We start from the raw sequence: 21,978 nt of genomic DNA on the forward strand, positions 1-21,978 counted from the left end.
TTGCTGTCATGCTCCAGTCTTCTTTAGTAAATGCAGGAATACAAAGAAACCCAGAGCTTGAGAGTTCAGTCTGTGCTGGAGATGGGACACCAGCTCCTTCACTGGCAGCAGAGGCTTGGCCAGACTTTTCCTGAGCAGTCAGACTGCCCAAGGTCAGCATGAGGAGAAGAACAGAATTACTTTAATGCAGTGCCAGATCACAGCAGTTGTCAAGAAGTGTCTTACAAAGTGCCAACAAGGAAGGTGTAGTGCTTCCCTCAGGATAAATCCAGTTTTTAAATCTGTGTTGAAAGTAGCAACACTGGAAGCAGCTTCTCTGTAAACTTCATCCTGTGCTTGCTATATTCTATGTATTTTGGGAACATCTTAAGGAAACTGTTTGATGAGTAAGGTTTTACTGGCTTTCCAAGTTTTACAGAGGACGTCCTTGGTGGGCAGTGCTGGCCTCCAAGGAAGAGTGCTTCAGCCCTGAAGTACACCTAAGTCTCCATCAAACCATAAATGAATAATTTATTTCAGTTCCCTGCTCTGCCACAAATCTCCCTGAAGGACTATGGACATGTTGTTGTCTGTCTTTTCTGTATAAACCAAGCTACAAAACTTCCCAGGCCCTGAAGAATGCTATGAGGATAAGCATAACAACAATTATAATGCAGTTGTGAAAAGGCCACAGAAAAACACAAGGCTGTGCTTTGTCTGTCTTAGATAAATGAGAAGAGTTGAGCAGGCTGGCTCCTCCCAGGAAATGCTGCACTCCTCATGCACAGTGCTACTGCTTAAAGCAGATAAGAAGGCGAAGAAGAAGAAATCAAACCACCAAATATATAAGAGCAGGGGCAGTAGCACTGTAGTTCACAGCCCATGTTGTTTAAAACGCTGTCTGCTCACCACAACCAAAGGCCACCTTACACGAGGCTCACGAGTTAAGCACTAGTCCATTATCTAATGAACTTGTGCTTCATTTGGGAGAGCACTAAACAACTGCTTCAAGTGAAACAACCAGAAACCTCCTCAGCCAAGTTCACTACATGTGTATCTCCAGCTGGACAGGAGAGGGAGCTAAGAGGTACCAAATCCATCCCAAGAAGCAAGCGATGGGAAGGGCAGCCTCAGACGCTGTGGTCTCACAGCATTGCCCTTAAAGGGCAGCTGGCAGCTCCCACAGGTGCAGGTGGTCACCACAGGGCAGTTTCCTGCCCCAGCCAGTTTTAATGCTAAGGAGTAATCAGCCAGCACCTTGAGTGAGAAAATGTATTCCTTTTGTCCTCAGAAGCTGTATTATTTCAGCAGAGGTATCATTTCTTTTGTGCAGATAGTTCAAAAATAGCACTACTAATGTTAAATGCATTCCCTCTCCCAGCAGTTTCACTTCATGTGAAATCTCCAGGTGTCTCCATTTTCATGCTTGTTCAAGGGAAAAAAAAAAACCAAACAACATTTCAATTTGCTGAAACTCTCCTTGAATTTCTAGTTCCAGATAGGTTCAGCCTTTTGGCCTCAATTTGTCCCTACCAGCTGCCCTTGATCTCTGTAAGCACTGGGGAACTCTTTGGCATCTTGCCCTAAACCCAAGTTTCAACTGTTCTATCTCACACCAGCTGGATTCATAAACTAGAAAAAGTGCATCAGCAAGGTCGATGGATATAGAGTAACCCCAAGTGTTCCCAGTACATCACAGTCCCTATGGCTAACTGAACAGAACAGATTTAAGCCTGCTTAGCAGTCTCCTAGGACTGGCCTCAGGTCACAAGTCAAAGGGCAGGGCATTATGTTTAACTGTCTCCAATTCTAAAACTTTTCATTTTGGTTCTTAAACCTGTTATTGCTAGGCTTGATAGCAGCACATGAAGCACTGCACATTTTTGATTAAGGACTAGTGAAATAAGGACCATCAGCTGCCATCACTCTTGTATTATGACATCTGCCTCTTCTATGATCACCTATAGCAGCAGTCTCTGTTATGGGTAGCCTGCATGCATGTATTTCAGTTACTACATTTGATGATTTAAGTAGGGCTACCCCTGTGCAGCAATGCAAAAAGAGGTCATAAAACATAAAATAACCAGCCTCCAAAGCACACATACTTGTCATCTGTCCAGAAAGTGAGAGAACAACCAAAGCTCCTTCGTTAAGAGGCCAGGGTGACCCAGGTACACATTTATGCATCTCCTCCCAGCAAGTCCCTGACCTAGAGACGAGTCCTGGCAATGCCTGCCACCACTTTCAGTGGATTCCAATGTTCAGATTTACAGTGTTGTTATAAACAGGGAACATGTGAGGAAGATCACTACACATCCTTAACCAGGACTGGCAACACAAGAACAACTGAGGAACCATGACCATTCATTCTATTGCAAAAAAAGGTGGCCTGCATGCTGTTAACCTCTCTGCACTTCAATTTCTTCATCTAAAGGAAATGAATAGTTCCCTACTGCATGATGAAGGATAAACAAATCAACCAATTAAAATAAGACTACACAAACACATAAGACACTGCTGCAAGGGCTTTGTTTACCCTAATCCTTGTTAGTATTTACAACACAGCCCATTTGTAGTACCTACAGGTAACTAGAATCTCTCTGTGATGATGCTGAATAGGTTTCATGGCAAGATGCACTAACCTGAAGACTTGATCTGTTAAGCCTGAATCTCCCTCTGCTGTTAAACTGTCTTAGGGTGGGCATCCTTAGTGCCAAGGCAAAGCTGGGCTTTAGCTTGTACTCAGCAAAGTCCATTGCCCACTTACCTGTCACAGCCTCAGTGCTGGCCCTCTTGCTCTGCTGCTCTCCCTTCTCTGCCCAGATATAAATGATGTATTCCGTACCTGGCCTCAGTCCTGCCAAGGTAGTGACATTCTTGTCTTTTTCCAGCTCTTTCTCCTCTGTGTGCCCACTAGCTGAGGTGTAGCTCACTCTTTATCTGTCTGTGGAAGCCTGGACTACGTTCAGGAAACAGTAATTGCATCCTCTGTCACCTGGTCAATCAACAGCTCAGTTAGGCTGTCAATTTCTGTAAGAAAAAGTTGTAATTATTTGAAGTTTTAGTATAGTGCTGTGGTAATCACAATGGTCTGAAGACACAGACAACACAAGTTTTATAGCCAGAGGGAGTGTGTTCTATTAGACTATCAAATACATTTGGAAAAGCAGGTGAAATTTGGGAAATCATTCTATGTCTAAAGACCTAAAAGGGATTTTGTGTATCCAAAAGCTTGCTTGCTTTTTTCTCTCCAGCCCAAACTGGCAAATCCAACAGAAGTTTTACCTTTAGCTGTAAACTGTGTTTTGACCACGCAGTGCAAATAACTGCTACTTAAGCGAGTCACCGTTGGATATTTGTGGAGCCAAATCATTTTGTACTGCTGGATACAGTGCAAGGAAGATAAAATAAGTGTGCTAACTGCTTCCATGTCCTGCTGTTCTTGATCCATTGATAACCACATCTGCACATCAGTGCCAAGGTGGCTGAGCTTTGGCAGACTCAGTCTGCCCTGCACTGGGTGAGATGTGCTGCTGGTTTCTGTGGAACAGCTGAGTGAAAAACATGGGTGTCCACACAGGGCTACTCTTACTCCTTCCCCTCAAGAGCCCTGCTGATTTCTTCCACCTCTTATCCTTTATTTTTTGCCAAGAAACAAACTAGCAAGGGGGGGGGGGTGCCCAATTTTGAGGTATTTCAGTTGGGGTTTAAGTCTCTGCACAGCTATGAGAGCAGGGCTCTTCCTTTGGGACCAACAAAAGCAGAGACAGAGCCCAGACACAATATGGTGTTACTATCTTTTGCTTTCTGAAGATCACAACATCTTGCCTGAGTTGTTCTGGGAATTAACAAAAAAAAAACCCCAAATCACCTGCTCAGAATCTGTGAATTGCAGCTCTCTGTCACTTTCAAACTCCTCCCACTGTTACAATCCTTCCCCTGCCCCATTCTCAGATGGAAACACAGCACTAGATCCCAGGAGTCCTAAGTTCGTATCACAGCACAGCCTGCAGTAATGTGGCCCTTTGAGGACAGCCCTAGAACCCACGACCTTCACAGAGAACAAGTTGTTTTGTTTGTTTGGTTAGGATTTTTTAAGTCACTGAACTACTAAATACATCCTAGCAGCCTGAGCGGCAAAGGTCTTGCAGATGCCTCTCAAATTATTGCAACAGCATTTCTTATTCTGCTGGAGGCTCTGAACTCCAGGGCACAAATGCACAACAGCCACAGTGTAATTTACCCCACACCAGCTTAGCTGCACTGTGATTTACCACACATTAGCTACAGCAAAAGTTGTGATTTTCCACCTGCATGTACTAATCTCAGCTCTTTTGTGAGAGGAAAATACATTACTTTTCATTTTAATGAAAGATGCTGAGGCTTGTTTGTGCCACCAGCAGCACATGCTGGGAATGGGGATTTGAATAATCACAGCTCAGCTCGTTAGCAGTATGAGATGCTCACCTGTGGCAAGAAAAACTAAGAAAATTATTTTCTTGTGTGCTATGAAAATCAAGTTTGTTCTTCAGTTCTAATTGCACCACAGCTGGGTATGGACTTTGCTGCTCTGCACATGCAGTGCTTTTCACTACTTAACTCCCTGCGTGGTCCAGGAGCTGCCCACACAGTCATCTGTACCAGTGAGAACATGGGCTGGCTCGAGACAATGAACCAACCTGAAAGTAGGGGATTGACTGAGCTTCATCATGAACCACTGGACTGATCCCCTCATGTGAGAGCTTCAGACAGTCCTACAAATTCCCCCAAGGCATCTCTTGTTATGTCTAGTCCAATTTACTATGCTTAAATGTGTTGGTGAACAACCTGAGTGGAGCACTGCAAACATTCCCCTAGGTAATTTTTGTGAAGAAATGCAGATTGCACATATAGAAGACATTTGTCAATTGTCAGCAGAAACTGCTTCTGTACTCACAGTCACACATGGATGGCTGGATTGTAAAAATTCATTAAGACAGAGGTTCAAGAAGTTTCCCAATCCAGCTGCAGACTCAGCTGCAAGCACCCTTCCAATGGAGACTCCCTGTCACCAAAGGACAGCAACCAAATACACTGTTTGGGAGATTTGATTTCCCACATGTTTTTTTAATTTATGTTATCATCCAAATAAACACAGTTTTCTTTTTTACACTTTGCCACGATTATCTGTCTGAAACGAGCCTCCTGTCCTGTTGGGAAATGCTACAACAGTCACCCAAAGAAATGCTTGGATATGGTTTATGGCATTTTAAGGGCAAGGCATGAATTACACATTCCAGGTGGTTATGAGGTTTTAGTTTTGGCTGTGGCTGACTGTTCTCTGTACTAATAGTAACTGGTCCCTTGCCATAGTGCCTGTCCACAACAGGACTCAGAGTTGTAAGCTGAGCTGGAGACCTGTTCAGCCACACTAATAAGAATTACATGGATTTTTTGCCTCACTAAAAACATGTGCAAAGCAGGAGAGGCTTTACCAAAACAAGTAAAATTGATGAAGGAGTTTGAATTTCAAACTCAGTTCCCTCCAGTGCTGCTACAGCTCACCTGTCACAGCTCTGGTGCTTGCCTTCTTACTCCTCTGAGGCCCCTTCTCTGCCCAGATGTCAGTGACATATTCCATGTCTGGCTCCAGATCCAGTGAGGTGACCATGTAATTTTCACTGCCCACCTGTATCTCCCTGGTGTCTCCATCAGCCGAGGTGTATCTCACCATGTACCTGTCTACAGGAGCCTCCACTTTATTCCACGACACTATGGCAGTATCCTCTGTCACTCAGTCAGTTGTCACATTGGTTGGGCTGTTGACTCCTGAGACAGCATTTCAAAGTGCAGGATTAGCTACCTCCAGTTGAATTAAACCACTAAAATACATGTCATGGCACGTTAGGAAGAAATGCTTCCCTGGAAGTGTGGTGAAGCACTGGAACAGGTTGCCCATAGAAGCTGTGGCTGCCCCACCCCTGGAAGTGTTCAAGGCCAGGTTGGATGGGGCTTGGAGCAACCTGGCCTACTGCAAGGTGTCCTTGCCCATGGCAGGGGTAGGGTTACATTGATGCCTGAGGTGGCCACCTAAAAACAGAGACTAGACAAGAAAAAGGGAATAAAGGGAGGTATTTATTTGAAGGGCCTACAGGGTACACTCTAGGGAGTTAAAAGGCTACATCCAAGATGGACTCTGGGTCACGAGTTCTTCACACTTTTGTAAGTTTGGCCCGTTTGCATATCAAGATAAATTCTCCAATTACAACCCCAGTTAATGATGAAACTACCCTAAGTTTGCCCTCCTCTTCAGAAGCCTTAGTTTACATATTTTGGGGCCTGGGACAATCTAGGTGTCGTTGGAGAGCAAACCTATAGTGGCTTGTTAAGTCTAACCAGCCTGAGAGAACAGCAGCTAACAGGCCACAGGAAACTTCAGAGTTGCACACTAGGCAGTGCAGGATTTGAAAAAGATAAACGTTAAAACCTAAGGCATCAAGATGATGCTCTTTAAGGTCCCTTCAAACCATTCCATGTATGCATTTCCTTTATTTTTGCCTTACTGCTTTGGCCAGCTAAAACACTCAGGTTTCCCCCAACAGCCTTTGAAGGAAGGCATCCATGAGAAACCAGGAGAAAGAGGGAATGTTCTACCATTTAGATGAAGCTCTCCATTTCTTTCTGCAGGCAGAGCTTGCAGGCTACCTGTCTCACCTTCCATAGGTACCAGCTTTACCTAGATGCCTTAAAGATCTAGAAATATAACAACACACTTTCAAGACAATGTTAACACAGGAAGTAATATAAAAGCTGGCCTTTAACTGGAGGCCTCCAGAGGCAAGTATGGAAAAATGCCCACCTCACATAGGGCACATACAGTTTTATAAATTTATCAGACCAGCATAATTGACAAGAATCCCCAATTAGAAACACAGGTGATGAGGTAATTCCACCCCTTGGTTCAACGTCTTCTGGAGCCCCTCTTCTAGTTGTTTATAGAAAAGTGTCTTGGGAGGGTAGCTCATCCTTGGTCTCCAGAGGAAGCAAAATTAGGATTGGGGCCTTTGGAATGTGTTTTGTTTTTCTGTCTATCCAAGTAGGAAAAATGCTGGGGCTAGCTAGGAGCTATATAACTATACAGCAAAAGTCTGCAGAGAGACAAATATATGAAGAATATATAAAAGTGAAAATCATTTTGGCATCAACCTTCTGGCTTGCCCCTCCCAGCTCCAAGTACAGTGCCTACCCTTTCTCTGCCTCCCCTGTCAGCCATCTGCTGCTCCCCCCTTTCTGCCTTCCCTGCAGACCTGTCTCTCAGACTCCCCCAAGGTTTTGCTATTTTAGCTGATGAATCAGAGCTTGGTGGTAGCTCTTGAAGTAGCTGGTATTTGTCTTAGTTATATCTCCTAAATTCCAGGGGTTACATAAGAATATGAGCATTGGGGATTTTTTTTTCCCTTTTTTAAGAAGTTTTGCACCCCCCATGTCTGCCAAGAACAGCTTGAAAACACAGTCAAGGGTATTCCAAATAATCAGAGTCTACAGGGTAGAAGAACAGCCTTAAAATGACATTATGGAGGTTGTAGGTTCTGTTGCTTTAAATAAATTTCATTTTAATGGAATAATTTACACAATAACCTCAGGAATGTCAGGCCTGATATGGAATTTTTCAGTCTCTGGAAGCAGCACGCCTACCCTTTTGTAAGTGACGAATTTCAGAAATTCCAGAATCTTGTAAGTAGAATGAGAGTTTAAAATTCTTCAAGGTGTCTTTTGCAATAGAATAGCTCAAAAATATTCAGCCATTTTTTTTTAAGACACTCAATTAGCCAACAGAGTTGTTACTCCATGCAGAGGCTAGCTCACTACACTTATCCTGTGTCTGGATGGAGCTGTTAGTCAAGTTTAGGGTGAAGTTACTGTAAAAAATCAAAGCAAAAGACTGAGCTAGGCCTAGGTTTAGTATTTAATATACAATGTAGGCAAGCTCTAACAAGGTATAAGCAGACCTGGCTGCAGGTCATGCATGAAGAAGCAGTCAATTATGAACCTTTTGTGCTGGAATTCTGAGAGATCTGTCCCCAAACCCTGTAGTAAGAGCAACTTTCCACGTACCAGTCCTGCCAGTCACCGAGAATGGTTTCCCCTCTGTGCTGTCTTTCACAGGTATGACAGTGACCTCATGTTCTGTTCCAGGTTTCAGGCCTACAAAGAGCAAAAGGGAGCATTACCAACAATTAGGGAAGACAGCATTTGTTCTTGAAGAAAGCTGTTTTGTGTAGTTTATCCAGCTCCAGGTTTGTCACAGAGGGGAACTGAAAGTTTAGATTGCTATCCAACTTGCTTTTGCCTTTTCAATGCTTTGATAGCACCTTTGGTCTAGGCTTGCCCTTAGGGCATATTGACTGCTGCTGGTGGGGACTCCCATAATATCAGCTCTGAAACAGAAGAATGCACTTTTTTCCAAACAAGGACAGAATTATATGAATGAATATGCCTGGAAAATTGCTATCCACAGAGCATAGCTTTCTCCCTGTGGAGACACCCATCCTTATGTGCTAGGGGAGCCCCAATAGATCTCACTGGACATTCACACATGAGAGAAGAATTGTCTCAGGACTACAGTCTGACTGTCAGTCATTCCTGCCACTTCTCCATGCTCCTGCCCAGTTTGGAACACCCACGAGTACTCACCAGTCAGGATCTATCTGCTCTTAGGGTCATTGCTTTTGGGCACCATGACCTGCTTCTCCTCCATCTCCACTAGGGACCTGAACTTCAGCTTGTAATAATCACATCTGTTGGTGGGTTCTCCTGCTCCACTTCAGGGAGTACTCCACCTCCTCTGTCACCCAGATGGCACTGGCTGCAGGCAGGACTGGGAAAGACAGCAGAGGGATGTAGAGAAGCAGCAGCAGCAGCACAAAAAGGTAAATAGAAGACAGAAAAGTTGCTAAACAATGCTCCTTTCCTGCCCCATTTCCTGCTCTGAGACCCGAGACATTTTCCTCAGCCAAACTGAAGAGTCAAGCAAGTAGAGCACAGTCATTACTTCAACAGCTTTAGTTTTATTGGTAACATGGTAACAGCCCAGCTCTGGCGTTTGCTGGCTCTCAGTTCCCACCTGTTGTGCTAGAAGCAGGAAAAATGTCAAAATCACCAAGCTTTTCACTGTCTTTGCCAAGTACAAACAAACAGCATAATATCAGCTGCTAACCAGATGACATTTCAGCTCTCAAGAGACTGTTTCAAATACACAGCCTTTGCACACTCAACCTCTTAACCTCAGCAGGATCATGCTCATTCAGGCCTGGGAAGAGACTATGAGGAGACTACTCACTGCTGCAGACATGTCTGGACAGTAAGTACCTAGGAATGACACCCTGCCTACTTTGAAGTTTTTTCTGCATCCAACTGAACAGTGCATTACTCTTAGTAACATGCTGCCTTTATCCTGCATGCTCCCATTCCTGATTCTTGCAGCAGGCAACACTACAAATTCACTGGAATTCACTTGTCAACAACAAGTGGGATTTGGACAAGAAAAATGGAGAGAGAGGAAATCTGCAATACATTCAGCCCTAATGATCCAAATCTGGGAACAGATTCTCCAGAAACAACGACATAACTAGGCTGGGAAGAGGAAGTGCTCTCCAGCACTCAGTTCCCCTCACTTGTTGAAATGTATCTTAAAGATTTACAACATTTACAATTAAAAAAAAAATATTATGTGCTCCTACCTGTACTTGCTTCTAGATGCTTGGGCTCACTGGCAATCCCCTTCTTCACATGATGGAAGCATGATATTGTGAGATTCCACCCTTGTAACACATGCAATCTCATAGCTGAGCTGCTCTTTGGGCATGCAGATATATTTCACCAGCATCTCATACCCAGCCAGATAACAGGTAAGGAGGTAATTATCCACACCAGTCACTAGATCCCAGCTGACAGCCAGAGAGTTCTCCATGGAGTTCAGCACCTGCATATTCTGGGGAGCAAGGACTAAAAGAGAAACAAAGAAAAACATTGCAATGAGAATCACAACTTGCCATATGGCCAAGCATGAAATTTCTTCAAACATATTTTGAGTAAGAAAATGCAGAACTGGAGCTCCCAGCCTGCAGTCATCTTGGATTTAACCATTTCTTTCTGCTCAACAGCATATCATTAGATACAAATGAATAATGCAGCTAGTAACAAATACAGTAATTTCCTGAATGACTCTTTCCAGTTTCTAAACCCACACTGGCGTAAAGAAAACTCTCTCATAAAGCTCTCCCTACCAATGCATCCAATAAGACAAGCCAAACCCCTCTTTTCCTGTAACTGTCAGAGTTAATTCAAAATGTCAACTGGTCCCCAAAACCAGGGAGTGCAGCTTCTCTACAGCACAGGCAGAAACCTGAGCTTTTCTTCCTGAGCACTGATGGAAACTTACACTTGGTGCCTGGAGGAGACCTGGGCAAATCTGCTGCACTTAAGACATTTCAAGACACCAATATTACCTTAATTTTGCCACAAGACAGACAGCTCATCAGTGTCTTGAAGCAGACCTTGAGAGCAGTCCATATAGAACATCTGTTTACCATCAAGTTTACCTGATTTTAATTACAAGTGTGTTGGGGTGGCTCAGCCTGCTCTCGGGCTGAAACCATCAAATGTCAGTCACCACAAGAGATAACTGAGGTCTAGGTTACCTCCCCCTGGGTGGCTCCCAATCCTAAATTACCTCCCCCTGTTCCAGAAAGTTCTCCCTTCTGTAGTTATTAATTGGTTCCCTGTTATGACTCCCGCCTCCCTGTTTTCCCCATTTGTTCTGAAAAATTGTACCCTCCCCTCTGCTTGTACCCCATTGGTTGTATTCCCTTTCCCTGCCTTGCTCCACCCCCCATAAAGGGGCGAGCCCGCGGCTCCTCGGGGGTTCTGCTGGTCCCTTCTGCAAATAAATCTCTTGGAACCCACACCAGAAGCCCCTCCCGCCTTCTTTGCCTCCGGGCAAACACCAGCCTGATCATCGGCTGCCCGATGTGCTTCCTCTGAGGAGGAGCCAGCCCACGCACCCATCCCACGCCGATTCCACTGAGCCGTCCAGCAAGGACGCTCTGGAGGCCAACGCTGCGTCCCCTCTGCCCGAGGGCACGCCGGGACTTGTGCTGACAAGCCCCCGGTTGTGTTACAGGTGAGCTGATCATAAGCTGATCAAGCCATCTGCCAGCTGTATTTCATTAGCAAGTGTCGTGATTTGACACTGGCCAAATACCAGGCACCCACAGAAGTCACTCACGCACCCTCTCCTGCTACAGCTGGGCAGAGGGGAGAAAAAATTTAAACAAAGGGCTCATGAGTTAAGGACCACGAGAGAACACTCCAAGGGCAAAACAGGCTCAGCGTAGAGGTACAAAGTGAGTTTATTACTAACAAAATCAGAGGAGGGTAACAAGAAGTAAAATAAACATTTAAAAACACATTTTCTTCCCCTAAGCCCTCCCTCCTTCTCACCAACAGCACAGGGGAGAGGGTGTGGGGGTTTGCTCAGTTTGTCACCCAAGGATTTTCTTCGGCTGCACAGGGAGAGAAGCTGTAGAAGTTGTTCCCCTGCAGCACCGTGGGGTCCCTGCCACGGGAGACAGTTCTCCGTGACCTTCTCCAGCGTGGGTCCACTCTCACGAGCAGCGGTCCTGCCAAACCTGCTGCAGCGTGAGTCCCTCCCACGGGCACACAGTCCTCCCAAAACTGCTGCGGCGTGGGTCACTCTTCCACGGGGTGCACTCCTCCAAGGCCAGGCTGCTCCAGCCTGGCAGCAGGGCACCCTCTCTCCATCGGCTCTCCCACTGGAGCACAGCCTCCTCCAGGCATCCACCTGCTCTGGCATGGACACCTCCCCCGTGGGCTGCGGATGTATGTCTGCATCCCCTGTGGATCCCCAGGGGCTGTGGGTGGATCTCTGCATCCCCTGTGGATCCCCAGGGGCTGTGGGTGGATCTCTGCATCCCCCGTGGATCCCCAGGGGCTGTGGGTGGATCTCTGCATCCCCCATGGATCCCCAGGGGCTGTGGGTGGATCTCTGCATCCCCCATGGATCCCCATTGGCTGCAGGGGCACAGCTGCTTCACCATGGTCTTCACCAAAGCCTGCAGAGGAATCTCGGCTCCGGTGCCCAGGGCACCTCGTGCCCCTCCTTCTCCACTGACTCTGGTGCCTCCGTGTTGTTCCCCTCAGGTGTTCTCAGCTGCTCCTCTTCTCTGGCCAGGAAGAAACTGTCTGTGCACACTGTTCTGACTTTTTTCTTCAATCTGTTATCACAGAGGTGTTACCAGCCTCTGCAACTGGCCCAGCCTTGGCCAGCAACTTGTCCATCTTCAGAGCCATCAGGGATTGGCTCTGTCGGACATGGGGAAAGTTTCCAGCAGCTTCTCACAGCAGCCACCTCTGTGGCCCCCCCGCTGCCATAAACCAGGCCCTGCAAAACCAACACAGTCCCCTGGTCCGGGGCTGCTCCGGGCCCGTTCCCGGCTGCCCCGCTGCTGTTGGGACCCTTTGTGACACGGGACATGATGGTGGCCAGAGACCTTTGTGACATCAGAGAGCCCCACCCTGGCTGAGGGGTTTCTAGGGGCACCGCAGGGCTCGGGGTGCCCAGTCCCAGGAGAGCCACTCCAGGAGGAGGAAGCAACTCCCGGGATCCGTCTGCGCCAGAGGCCCAGAGCGACGGACGCGGACAGAGGCAGCGAAGCCACCCCCGAGTCCCGGTGCCCCAGCCCCGTAGCCAGCTGGCCGCACGGCCAGGCCCGCAGCAGGCAGTGAGTAGGGGCAGGGAGCAGGTCAGGCCTGCCACTGTCACACATCGAGGGGAGGACGAGGGGAGCTTTGCTGAGATGGGCCAAGAGCTTTCCCGGTGGGGAGCTGAGACGGAGCAGGAGATGTCCAAAATCTCCCTGCGGGAACAGCAGACAGCGCCAGAAGTGCACCCAGTGAAGGACAGCAGCGACAAGGAGCTGTCCCGAGGGGCAGAGGATGGAGCCCAAGAGCTGTCCCAGCAGCAGCAGGACGATGTCACCTGCAGCACTGGGGACAAACCCTTGGGCCCAGGGATGGAGGAGGGGCCCCAGCCTTGTGTCCCGGCGGGGCCCGGCTCCCCCAGCCCCGCGGGCACAGCGGGGGCAGCAGAGGCAGCGCCTGCCCCGCCCTGCGCCTCTCCTGCCCCGGGCCGTGCCGCGGAGGCCGAGCCGGCAGCTGCTGCCCCGGCCGGAGCTGCTGGGCAGGAGGAGCCCCCCGAGCCTCTCGCTGCCCAGCAGGAGGAAAAGGCACCGCAGTCTCCTGTGCCCAGCTGGGAGCTGCCCTCAGCAAGGGCACAGAGCCGGGTTCCTGCCCCCGGGAGCCCCCCCGCGGGCCGCAACCTGGTTCTTGAATTGGCCTGGCACCTGAGCCGTGAGTATGAGTGGCCCATCCAGCGATCCAAGTGGGAGCTGGAGGGAGTGTGGGACATGGAGCAAAGACTGGCTGCGAAAATGGGAGAAACAGCCATGGCTGAAAGGGAGCAGAGCCCGGTGCCGGACCCGCTGAGACTCCCCAGGCCCTTGCCCAGCCAGCTGGGAGCCCTCAGGGAGCAGCAGGAGGGGACAGCGGCGTGGTCAGAGGAAGGCGGCAACGAGGAGACCTCGGACTGGGACAGGGCCTGGGACAGGGCCTGGGACTCCTGCAGCGACACAGACCTGTCCCAGGGGGAATATGACACAGACACGGAGCTGTCCCCAGAGGAAGAGGACGGAGACGAAGACCTGTCTCAGTTTGGTGTCACCTTCAGCCCTGGGGACAGAGCCTTGAGCCCAGAGATGGAGGGGGATGTGGTGCCGCAGCCTTATTTCACACCGGCGTCCGACACGTGTTCCCGCTGGGTCCCTGTCACCTTCAACCCTCTGAAGACACCCTTGAGTACAGTGATGGAGGAGGAGGAGGAGGAGCTGCAGCCTTGTTCCCCAGAGAGTGAGCACGAGGCAGAGCTGTCCCAGGGAGAAAGGAACAGCTGCTCCCCAAGGGTGTCCCAGGGGGAAGAGTGTTCGGAGCAGGAGCTGTCCAGGGAAGTGTCGGACAGGGAAGAGTGCACGGAGGAAGAGATGTCCCTCAGAGAAGCCAGCAGCTCCCAGGAGCGCTCAGACTGGGAAGAACACCTGGAGAAAGAGCTGTCCCAGGGGGACATCGAGAGCCGGGAAGAAGTTTCCGATTGGGAAGAACACGTTGGCACAGCCCTTTCCCAACAGGAAGTGTCCCTCGGCCAGGACGTGACCCCAGGGAACGGCCACAGACCCTCCGTGCACTCCAGCTGGGAGAATGACAGCGACCAGGAGCTCGCGCAAGAGCCCTGGGAAGTCGGCACCGAATCTGGCAGCTGCGTGAAGCCCTTGGCCCCGGAGGAGGACGAGTGGGACGAGCTGAGCGTCCTGGAGCTGCCCCCGGAGGAAGACAAAGAGCAAAACCAGAGGGCTTTTGCGGCAGACGGGCTCCCAGTGCCTGTGCCTCGTGAGGCCTGGGTTGAGGGCCCGGCACCGGAGCCGTGCAGCCTCCCCAGCCCCTCGCCTGCCCGGCTGGGAGCCCAGGCCCTCCGTGAGCAGCCGGCTGCCCCCAGGAAACGTCCCTCCCGCTTCAGGCGGGCGCTGCGGGCGCTGCGGGGGCTGTTCCGCTGTCCCTGCCTGGCGGCACCGCCCGAGGAGTAGCAGCGACACGGCACCCACAGCAGCCACCACACGGCACCCATTGCTCCAGAGCCGCCCTCCCTGCGGGGCTGCGGCACCCACGGGGCTCCCAACCCACGGCATCGGGAACCAACGGCAACGGGAGCAGGAGCATGGAGAAGACGGACATGACCAAGAGAAGGTGAAGAAGACGACGACGAAGACCACGACGAAGACGACAAAGACCACGACGATGAAGAGGATGAAGACAAAGAAGACAACAAAGATGATGAAGAAGATGGAGACAAAGAAGATGAAGACGATGCCAAAGACAACAAAGACAAAGAAGAAGAGGAAGAAGAATAATTTAAAGATACATAGAAGAATAAGAATAAGAATTAAGCAATACATAGCAGAAGAGGAATAGTAATAGCAATTTAAGTATCTATAGAAGAAGAGGAATAAGAATTTAAAAATCTATAGAAGAAGGACAGTAGTAGGAATAAGAATTTTAAAATCCATAGGAGAAGAAGAGGTGTAAGTAGAAGAAGAATGTAGAAATACGTAGAAGAACTAAAGAAAGAAGCAGAATAGTGAAAGAATAAGGAGAAGAATAATTTCAAATTCCATAAATGAAGATAAAATCTAGTAAATAAATAAAATTAGCAAATATTTTCTCTTTGTTCCATATTGTACATTTACATTGCAGTGTAGGATGTAAAAACATGAATGCACAGTAGGTTGAATAGGACAGAGTTCCATCTCCTGAAGCTGTTTCCCATTTTCCAATAAAATTTGTGAGGCACAAGAGCAGAGTCTCCAGATTTCCCTTCTCCTCTCTCCGAGCCATTGATGCATTTCCCACTTCAGTCCCAGGGAGTGCCCTGGGAGCAGCGACTGCTCAGCCCCAGCGCCCGCGGGAGAGTCCCCGGCTGGAACCCGGAAAGCTTGGAGCCAGCTGGGATTGGGCTCTGCTCCCAGGGAATGAGGGATGGGATGAGAGGGAACGGCCTCCAGCTGTGCCAGGCAAGGGTCAGGTTGGATACTGGCAACAATTAATGCCTGGAAAGGGTTTTCCAGGCCAGGCATGGGTTTCAATGGGATCCTGGAGCAATGGGAGCTGCACACGGTGGGATGCTTCCAGGCCAGATTTTGCCGTGGAAAACACAACCCTTTCCCTGGGTTTGGAATAAACCTGGAGTCAATCCAGGTCCCACGCAGGGCTCTGGGCACAGCAGGGCCATGAGTGCCTGTCGTGGTTTGGCGCTGGCCCTACGCCAGGCACCCACGAGCGTCACTCACTGACCCTCCCCTTCCACAGCTGGGCAGGGGAGAGAAAAATGTAATGAAGTTGAGTTAAGGACCGGGAGAAAACACTCCAAGGGCAAAACAGGCTCAGCGTAGAGGTACAAAGTGAGTTTATTGCTGACAAAATAGAGGAGGATCATGAGAAGTAAAAGAAGCCCTTAAGAAAAGCACCTTTTTCCCCCAAGCCCTCCCTCCTTCCCAGCAACAGCGCAGGGGAAAGGGCGTGGGGGTTTGCTCAGTTTGCCACACGAGGTTTTCTGCCACTGCTCACGGAGAGGAGCCCTTCCCCTGCTGCCCCGTGGGGTCCCTGCCACGGGAGACAGTTCTCCGTGACCTTCTCCAGCGTGGGTCCACTCTCACGAGCAGCGGTCCTGCCAAACCTGCTGCAGCGTGAGTCCCTCCCACGGGCACACAGTCCTCCCAAAACTGCTGCGGCGTGGGTCACTCTTCCACGGGGTGCACTCCTCCAAGGCCAGGCTGCTCCAGCCTGGCAGCAGGGCACCCTCTCTCCATCGGCTCTCCCACTGGAGCACAGCCTCCTCCAGGCATCCACCTGCTCTGGCATGGACACCTCCCCCGTGGGCTGCGGATGTATGTCTGCATCCCCCGTGGATCCCCAGGGGCTGTGGGTGGATCTCTGCATCCCCCGTGGATCCCCAGGGGCTGTGGGTGGATCTCTGCATCCCCCGTGGATCCCCAGGGGCTGTGGTTGGATCTCTGCATCCCCCGTGGATCCCCAGGGGCTGTGGGTGGATCTCTGCATCCCCCGTGGATCCCCATTGGCTGCAGTGGCACAGCTGCTTCACCATGGTCTTCACCAAAGCCTGCAGAGGAATCTCGGCTCTGGTGCCCAGGGCACCTCGTGCCCCTCCTTCTCCACTGACTCCGGTGCCTCCGTGTTGTTCCCCTCAGGTGTTCTCAGCTGCTCCTCTTCTCTGGCCAGGAAGAAACTGTCTGTGCACACTGTTCTGACTTTTTTCTTCAATCTGTTATCACAGAGGTGTTACCAGTCTCTGCAACTGGCCCAGCCTTGGCCAGCAACTTGTCCATCTTCAGAGCCATCGGGGATTGGCTCTGTCGGACATGGGGAAAGTTTCCAGCAGCTTCTCACAGCAGCCACCTCTGTGGCCCCCCCGCTGCCATAAACCAGGCCCTGCAAAACCAACACAGTCCCCTGGTCTGGGGCTGCTCCGGGCCCGTTCCCGGCTGCCCCGCTGCTGTTGGGACCCTTTGTGACACGGGACATGATGGTGGCCAGAGACCTTTGTGACATCAGAGAGCCCCACCCTGGCTGAGGGGTTTCTAGGGGCACCGCAGGGCTCGGGGTGCCCAGTCCCAGGAGAGCCACTCCAGGAGGAGGAAGCAACTCCCGGGATCCGTCTGCGCCAGAGGCCCAGAGCGACGGACGCGGACAGAGGCAGCGAAGCCACCCCCGAGTCCCGGTGCCCCAGCCCCGTAGCCAGCTGGCCGCACGGCCAGGCCCGCAGCAGGCAGTGAGTAGGGGCAGGGAGCAGGTCAGGCCTGCCACTGCTGTCACACATCGAGGGGAGGACGAGGGGAGCTTTGCTGAGATGGGCCAAGAGCTTTCCCGGTGGGGAGCTGAGACGGAGCAGGAGATGTCCAAAATCTCCCTGTGGGAACAGCAGACAGCGCCAGAAGTGCACCCAGTGAAGGACAGCAGCGACAAGGAGCTGTCCCGAGGGGCAGAGGATGGAGCCCAAGAGCTGTCCCAGCAGCAGCAGGACGATGTCACCTGCAGCACTGGGGACAAACCCTTGGGCCCAGGGATGGAGGAGGGGCCCCAGCCTTGTGTCCCGGCGGGGCCCGGCTCCCCCAGCCCCGCGGGCACAGCGGGGGCAGCAGAGGCAGCGCCTGCCCCGCCCTGCGCCTCTCCTGCCCCGGGCCGTGCCGCGGAGGCCGAGCCGGCAGCTGCTGCCCCGGCCGGAGCTGCTGGGCAGGAGGAGCCCCCCGAGCCTCTCGCTGCCCAGCAGGAGGAAAAGGCACCGCAGTCTCCTGTGCCCAGCTGGGAGCTGCCCTCAGCAAGGGCACAGAGCCGGGTTCCTGCCCCCGGGAGCCCCCCCGCGGGCCGCAACCTGGTTCTTGAATTGGCCTGGCACCTGAGCCGTGAGTATGAGTGGCCCATCCAGCGATCCAAGTGGGAGCTGGAGGGAGTGTGGGACATGGAGCAAAGACTGGCTGCGAAAATGGGAGAAACAGCCACGGCTGAAAGGGAGCAGAGCCCGGTGCCGGACCCGCTGAGACTCCCCAGGCCCTTGCCCAGCCAGCTGGGAGCCCTCAGGGAGCAGCAGGAGGGGACAGCGGCGTGGTCAGAGGAAGGCGGCAACGAGGAGACCTCGGACTGGGACAGGGCCTGGGACAGGGCCTGGGACTCCTGCAGCGACACAGACCTGTCCCAGGGGGAATATGACACAGACACGGAGCTGTCCCCAGAGGAAGAGGACGGAGACGAAGACCTGTCTCAGTTTGGTGTCACCTTCAGCCCTGGGGACAGAGCCTTGAGCCCAGAGATGGAGGGGGATGTGGTGCCGCAGCCTTATTTCACACCGGCGTCCGACACGTGTTCCCGCTGGGTCCCTGTCATCTACAACCCTCTGAAGACACCCTTGAGTACAGTGATGGAGGAGGAGGAGGAGGAGCTGCAGCCTTGTTCCCCAGAGAGTGAGCACGAGGCAGAGCTGTCCCAGGGAGAAAGGAACAGCTGCTCCCCAAGGGTGTCCCAGGGGGAAGAGTGTTCGGAGCAGGAGCTGTCCAGGGAAGTGTCGGACAGGGAAGAGTGCACGGAGGAAGAGATGTCCCTCAGAGAAGCCAACAGCTCCCAGGAGCGCTCAGACTGGGAAGAACACCTGGAGAAAGAGCTGTCCCAGGGGGACATCGAGAGCTGGGAAGAAGTTTCCGATTGGGAAGAACACGTTGGCACAGCCCTTTCCCAACAGGAAGTGTCCCTCGGCCAGGACGTGACCCCAGGGAACGGCCACAGACCCTCCGTGCACTCCAGCTGGGAGAATGACAGCGACCAGGAGCTCGCGCAAGAGCCCTGGGAAGTCGGCACCGAATCTGGCAGCTGCGTGAAGCCCTTGGCCCCGGAGGAGGACGAGTGGGACGAGCTGAGCGTCCTGGAGCTGCCCCCGGAGGAAGACAAAGAGCAAAACCAGAGGGCTTTTGCGGCAGACGGGCTCCCAGTGCCTGTGCCTCGTGAGGCCTGGGTTGAGGGCCCGGCACCGGAGCCGTGCAGCCTCCCCAGCCCCTCGCCTGCCCGGCTGGGAGCCCAGGCCCTCCGTGAGCAGCCGGCTGCCCCCAGGAAACGTCCCTCCCGCTTCAGGCGGGCGCTGCGGGCGCTGCGGGGGCTGTTCCGCTGTCCCTGCCTGGCGGCACCGCCCGAGGAGTAGCAGCGACACGGCACCCACAGCAGCCACCACACGGCACCCATTGCTCCAGAGCCGCCCTCCCTGCGGGGCTGCGGCACCCACGGGGCTCCCAACCCACGGCATCGGGAACCAACGGCAACGGGAGCAGGAGCATGGAGAAGACGGACATGACCAAGAGAAGGTGAAGAAGACGACGACGAAGACCACGACGAAGACGACAAAGACCACGACGAAGACGACAAAGACCACGACGATGAAGAGGATGAAGACAAAGAAGACAACAAAGACGATGAAGAAGATGGAGACAAAGAAGATGAAGACGATGCCAAAGACAACAAAGACAAAGAAGAAGAGGAAGAAGAATAATTTAAAGATACATAGAAGAATAAGAATAAGAATTAAGCAATACATAGCAGAAGAGGAATAGTAATAGCAATTTAAGTATCTATAGAAGAAGAGGAATAAGAATAGCAATTTAAGTATCTATAGAAGAAGAGGAATAAGAATTTAAAAATCTATAGAAGAAGGACAGTAGTAGGAATAAGAATTTTAAAATCCATAGGAGAAGAAGAGGTGTAAGTAGAAGAAGAATGTAGAAATACGTAGAAGAACTAAAGAAAGAAGCAGAATAGTGAAAGAATAAGGAGAAGAATAATTTCAAATTCCATAAATGAAGATAAAATCTAGTAAATAAATAAAATTAGCAAATATTTTCTCTTTGTTCCATATTGTACATTTACATTGCAGTGTAGGATGTAAAAACATGAATGCACAGTAGGTTGAATAGGACAGAGTTCCAACTCCTGAAGATATTTTCCCATTTTCCAATGAAATTTGTGAGGCACAAGAGCAGAGTCTCCAGATTTCCCTTCTCCTCTCTCCGAGCCATTGATGCATTTCCCACTTCAGTCCCAGGGAGTGCCCTGGGAGCAGCGACTGCTCAGCCCCAGCGCCCGCGGGAGAGTCCCCGGCTGGAACCCGGAAAGCTTGGAGCCAGCTGGGATTGGGCTCTGCTCCCAGGGAATGAGGGATGGGATGAGAGGGAACGGCCTCCAGCTGTGCCAGGCAAGGGTCAGGTTGGATACTGGCAACAATTAATGCCTGGAAAGGGTTTTCCAGGCCAGGCATGGGTTTCAATGGGATCCTGGAGCAATGGGAGCTGCACACGGTGGGATGCTTCCAGGCCAGATTTTGCCGTGGAAAACACAACCCTTTCCCTGGGTTTGGAATAAACCTGGAGTCAATCCAGGTCCCACGCAGGGCTCTGGGCACAGCAGGGCCATGAGTGCCTGTCGTGGTTTGGCGCTGGCCCTGCGCCAGGCACCCACGAGCGTCACTCACTGACCCTCCCCTGCCACAGCTGGGAGGGGAGAGAAAAATATAATGCAGTTGAGTTAAGGACCGGGAGAAAACACTCCAAGGGCAAAACAGGCTCAGCGTAGAGGTACAAAGTGAGTTTATTGCTGACAAAATAGAGGAGGATCATGAGAAGTAAAAGAAGCCCTTAAGAAAAGCACCTTTTTCCCCCAAGCCCTCCCTCCCTCCCAGCGACAGCGCAGGGGAAAGGGCGTGGGGGTTTGCTCAGTTTGCCACACGAGGTTTTCTTCCACTGCTCACGGAGAGGAGCCCTTCCCCTGCTGCCCCGTGGGGTCCCTGCCACGGGAGACAGTTCTCCGTGACCTTCTCCAGCGTGGGTCCACTCTCATGAGCAGCGGTCCTGCCAAACCTGCTGCAGCGTGAGTCCCTCCCACGGGCACACAGTCCTCCCAAAACTGCTGCGGCGTGGGTCACTCTTCCACGGGGTGCACTCCTCCAAGGCCAGGCTGCTCCAGCCTGGCAGCAGGGCACCCTCTCTCCATCGGCTCTCCCACTGGAGCACAGCCTCCTCCAGGCATCCACCTGCTCTGGCATGGACACCTCCCCCGTGGGCTGCAGATGTATGTCTGCATCCCCTGTGGATCCCCAGGGGCTGTGGGTGGATCTCTGCATCCCCCGTGGATCCCCAGGGGCTGTGGGTGGATCTCTGCATCCCCCGTGGATCCCCAGGGGCTGTGGTTGGATCTCTGCATCCCCCGTGGATCCCCAGAGGCTGTGGGTGGATCTCTGCATCCCCCGTGGATCCCCATTGGCTGCAGTGGCACAGCTGCTTCACCATGGTCCTCACCACGGCCTGCAGAGGAATCTCAGCTCTGGCTCCTGGAGCACCTCGTGCCCCTCCTTCTCCACTGACCTTGGTTTTTCCATGTTGTTTCCCCTCACGTGTTCTCACCTCCTCCTCTTCTCTGGCTGGAAAATTACGACTGACCCCCGCTTTGTCTTGATTTTCTTCTTCAATCTGTTATCACAGAGGTGTTACCAGCCTCTGCAATTGGCCCAGCCTTGGCCAGCAGCTTGTCCATCTTCAGAGCCATCAGGGATTGGCTCTGTCGGACATGGGGAAAGTTTCCAGCAGCTTCTCACAGCAGCCACCTCTGTGGCCCCCCCGCTGCCATAAACCAGGCCCTGCAAAACCAACACAGCAAGGCTCTAACTGATAGCAAAGCATAGATAGGTAGGGCCTGTAAAATGCATGTGTCAGCAATGTGAGGTCAGATAACATCAGGAGATTCTTCTCACTTGAAAGACACCACCGTGTGTTCATTCCCACGTGTAGT

At 51.7% G+C, this 21,978-nt stretch overlaps 1 protein-coding gene across 1 annotated transcript in view; it reads right to left on the bottom strand.

Annotated features, from left to right (window-relative positions):
- The window catches only part of TNN (tenascin N), a gene marked incomplete at its 3' end in the record, with an annotated part of 39,738 nt that overhangs the window by 6,472 nt on the left and 11,288 nt on the right, over positions 1 to 21,978 (bottom strand). Inside the window, 12 exon segments of the mRNA XM_082286966.1 lie at positions 2,747 to 2,915; positions 2,919 to 2,947; positions 2,950 to 3,009; positions 5,524 to 5,752; positions 5,756 to 5,787; positions 8,074 to 8,163; positions 8,653 to 8,662; positions 8,666 to 8,754; positions 8,757 to 8,786; positions 8,789 to 8,836; positions 9,699 to 9,753; positions 9,755 to 9,963. Coding sequence (XP_082143092.1) covers positions 2,747 to 2,915; positions 2,919 to 2,947; positions 2,950 to 3,009; positions 5,524 to 5,752; positions 5,756 to 5,787; positions 8,074 to 8,163; positions 8,653 to 8,662; positions 8,666 to 8,754; positions 8,757 to 8,786; positions 8,789 to 8,836; positions 9,699 to 9,753; positions 9,755 to 9,963 — 1,050 coding nt within the window.

Source organism: Coloeus monedula (genome assembly GCF_965178545.1).
Source record: "Coloeus monedula genome assembly, chromosome: 9".
NCBI lineage: Eukaryota > Metazoa > Chordata > Aves > Passeriformes > Corvidae > Coloeus > Coloeus monedula.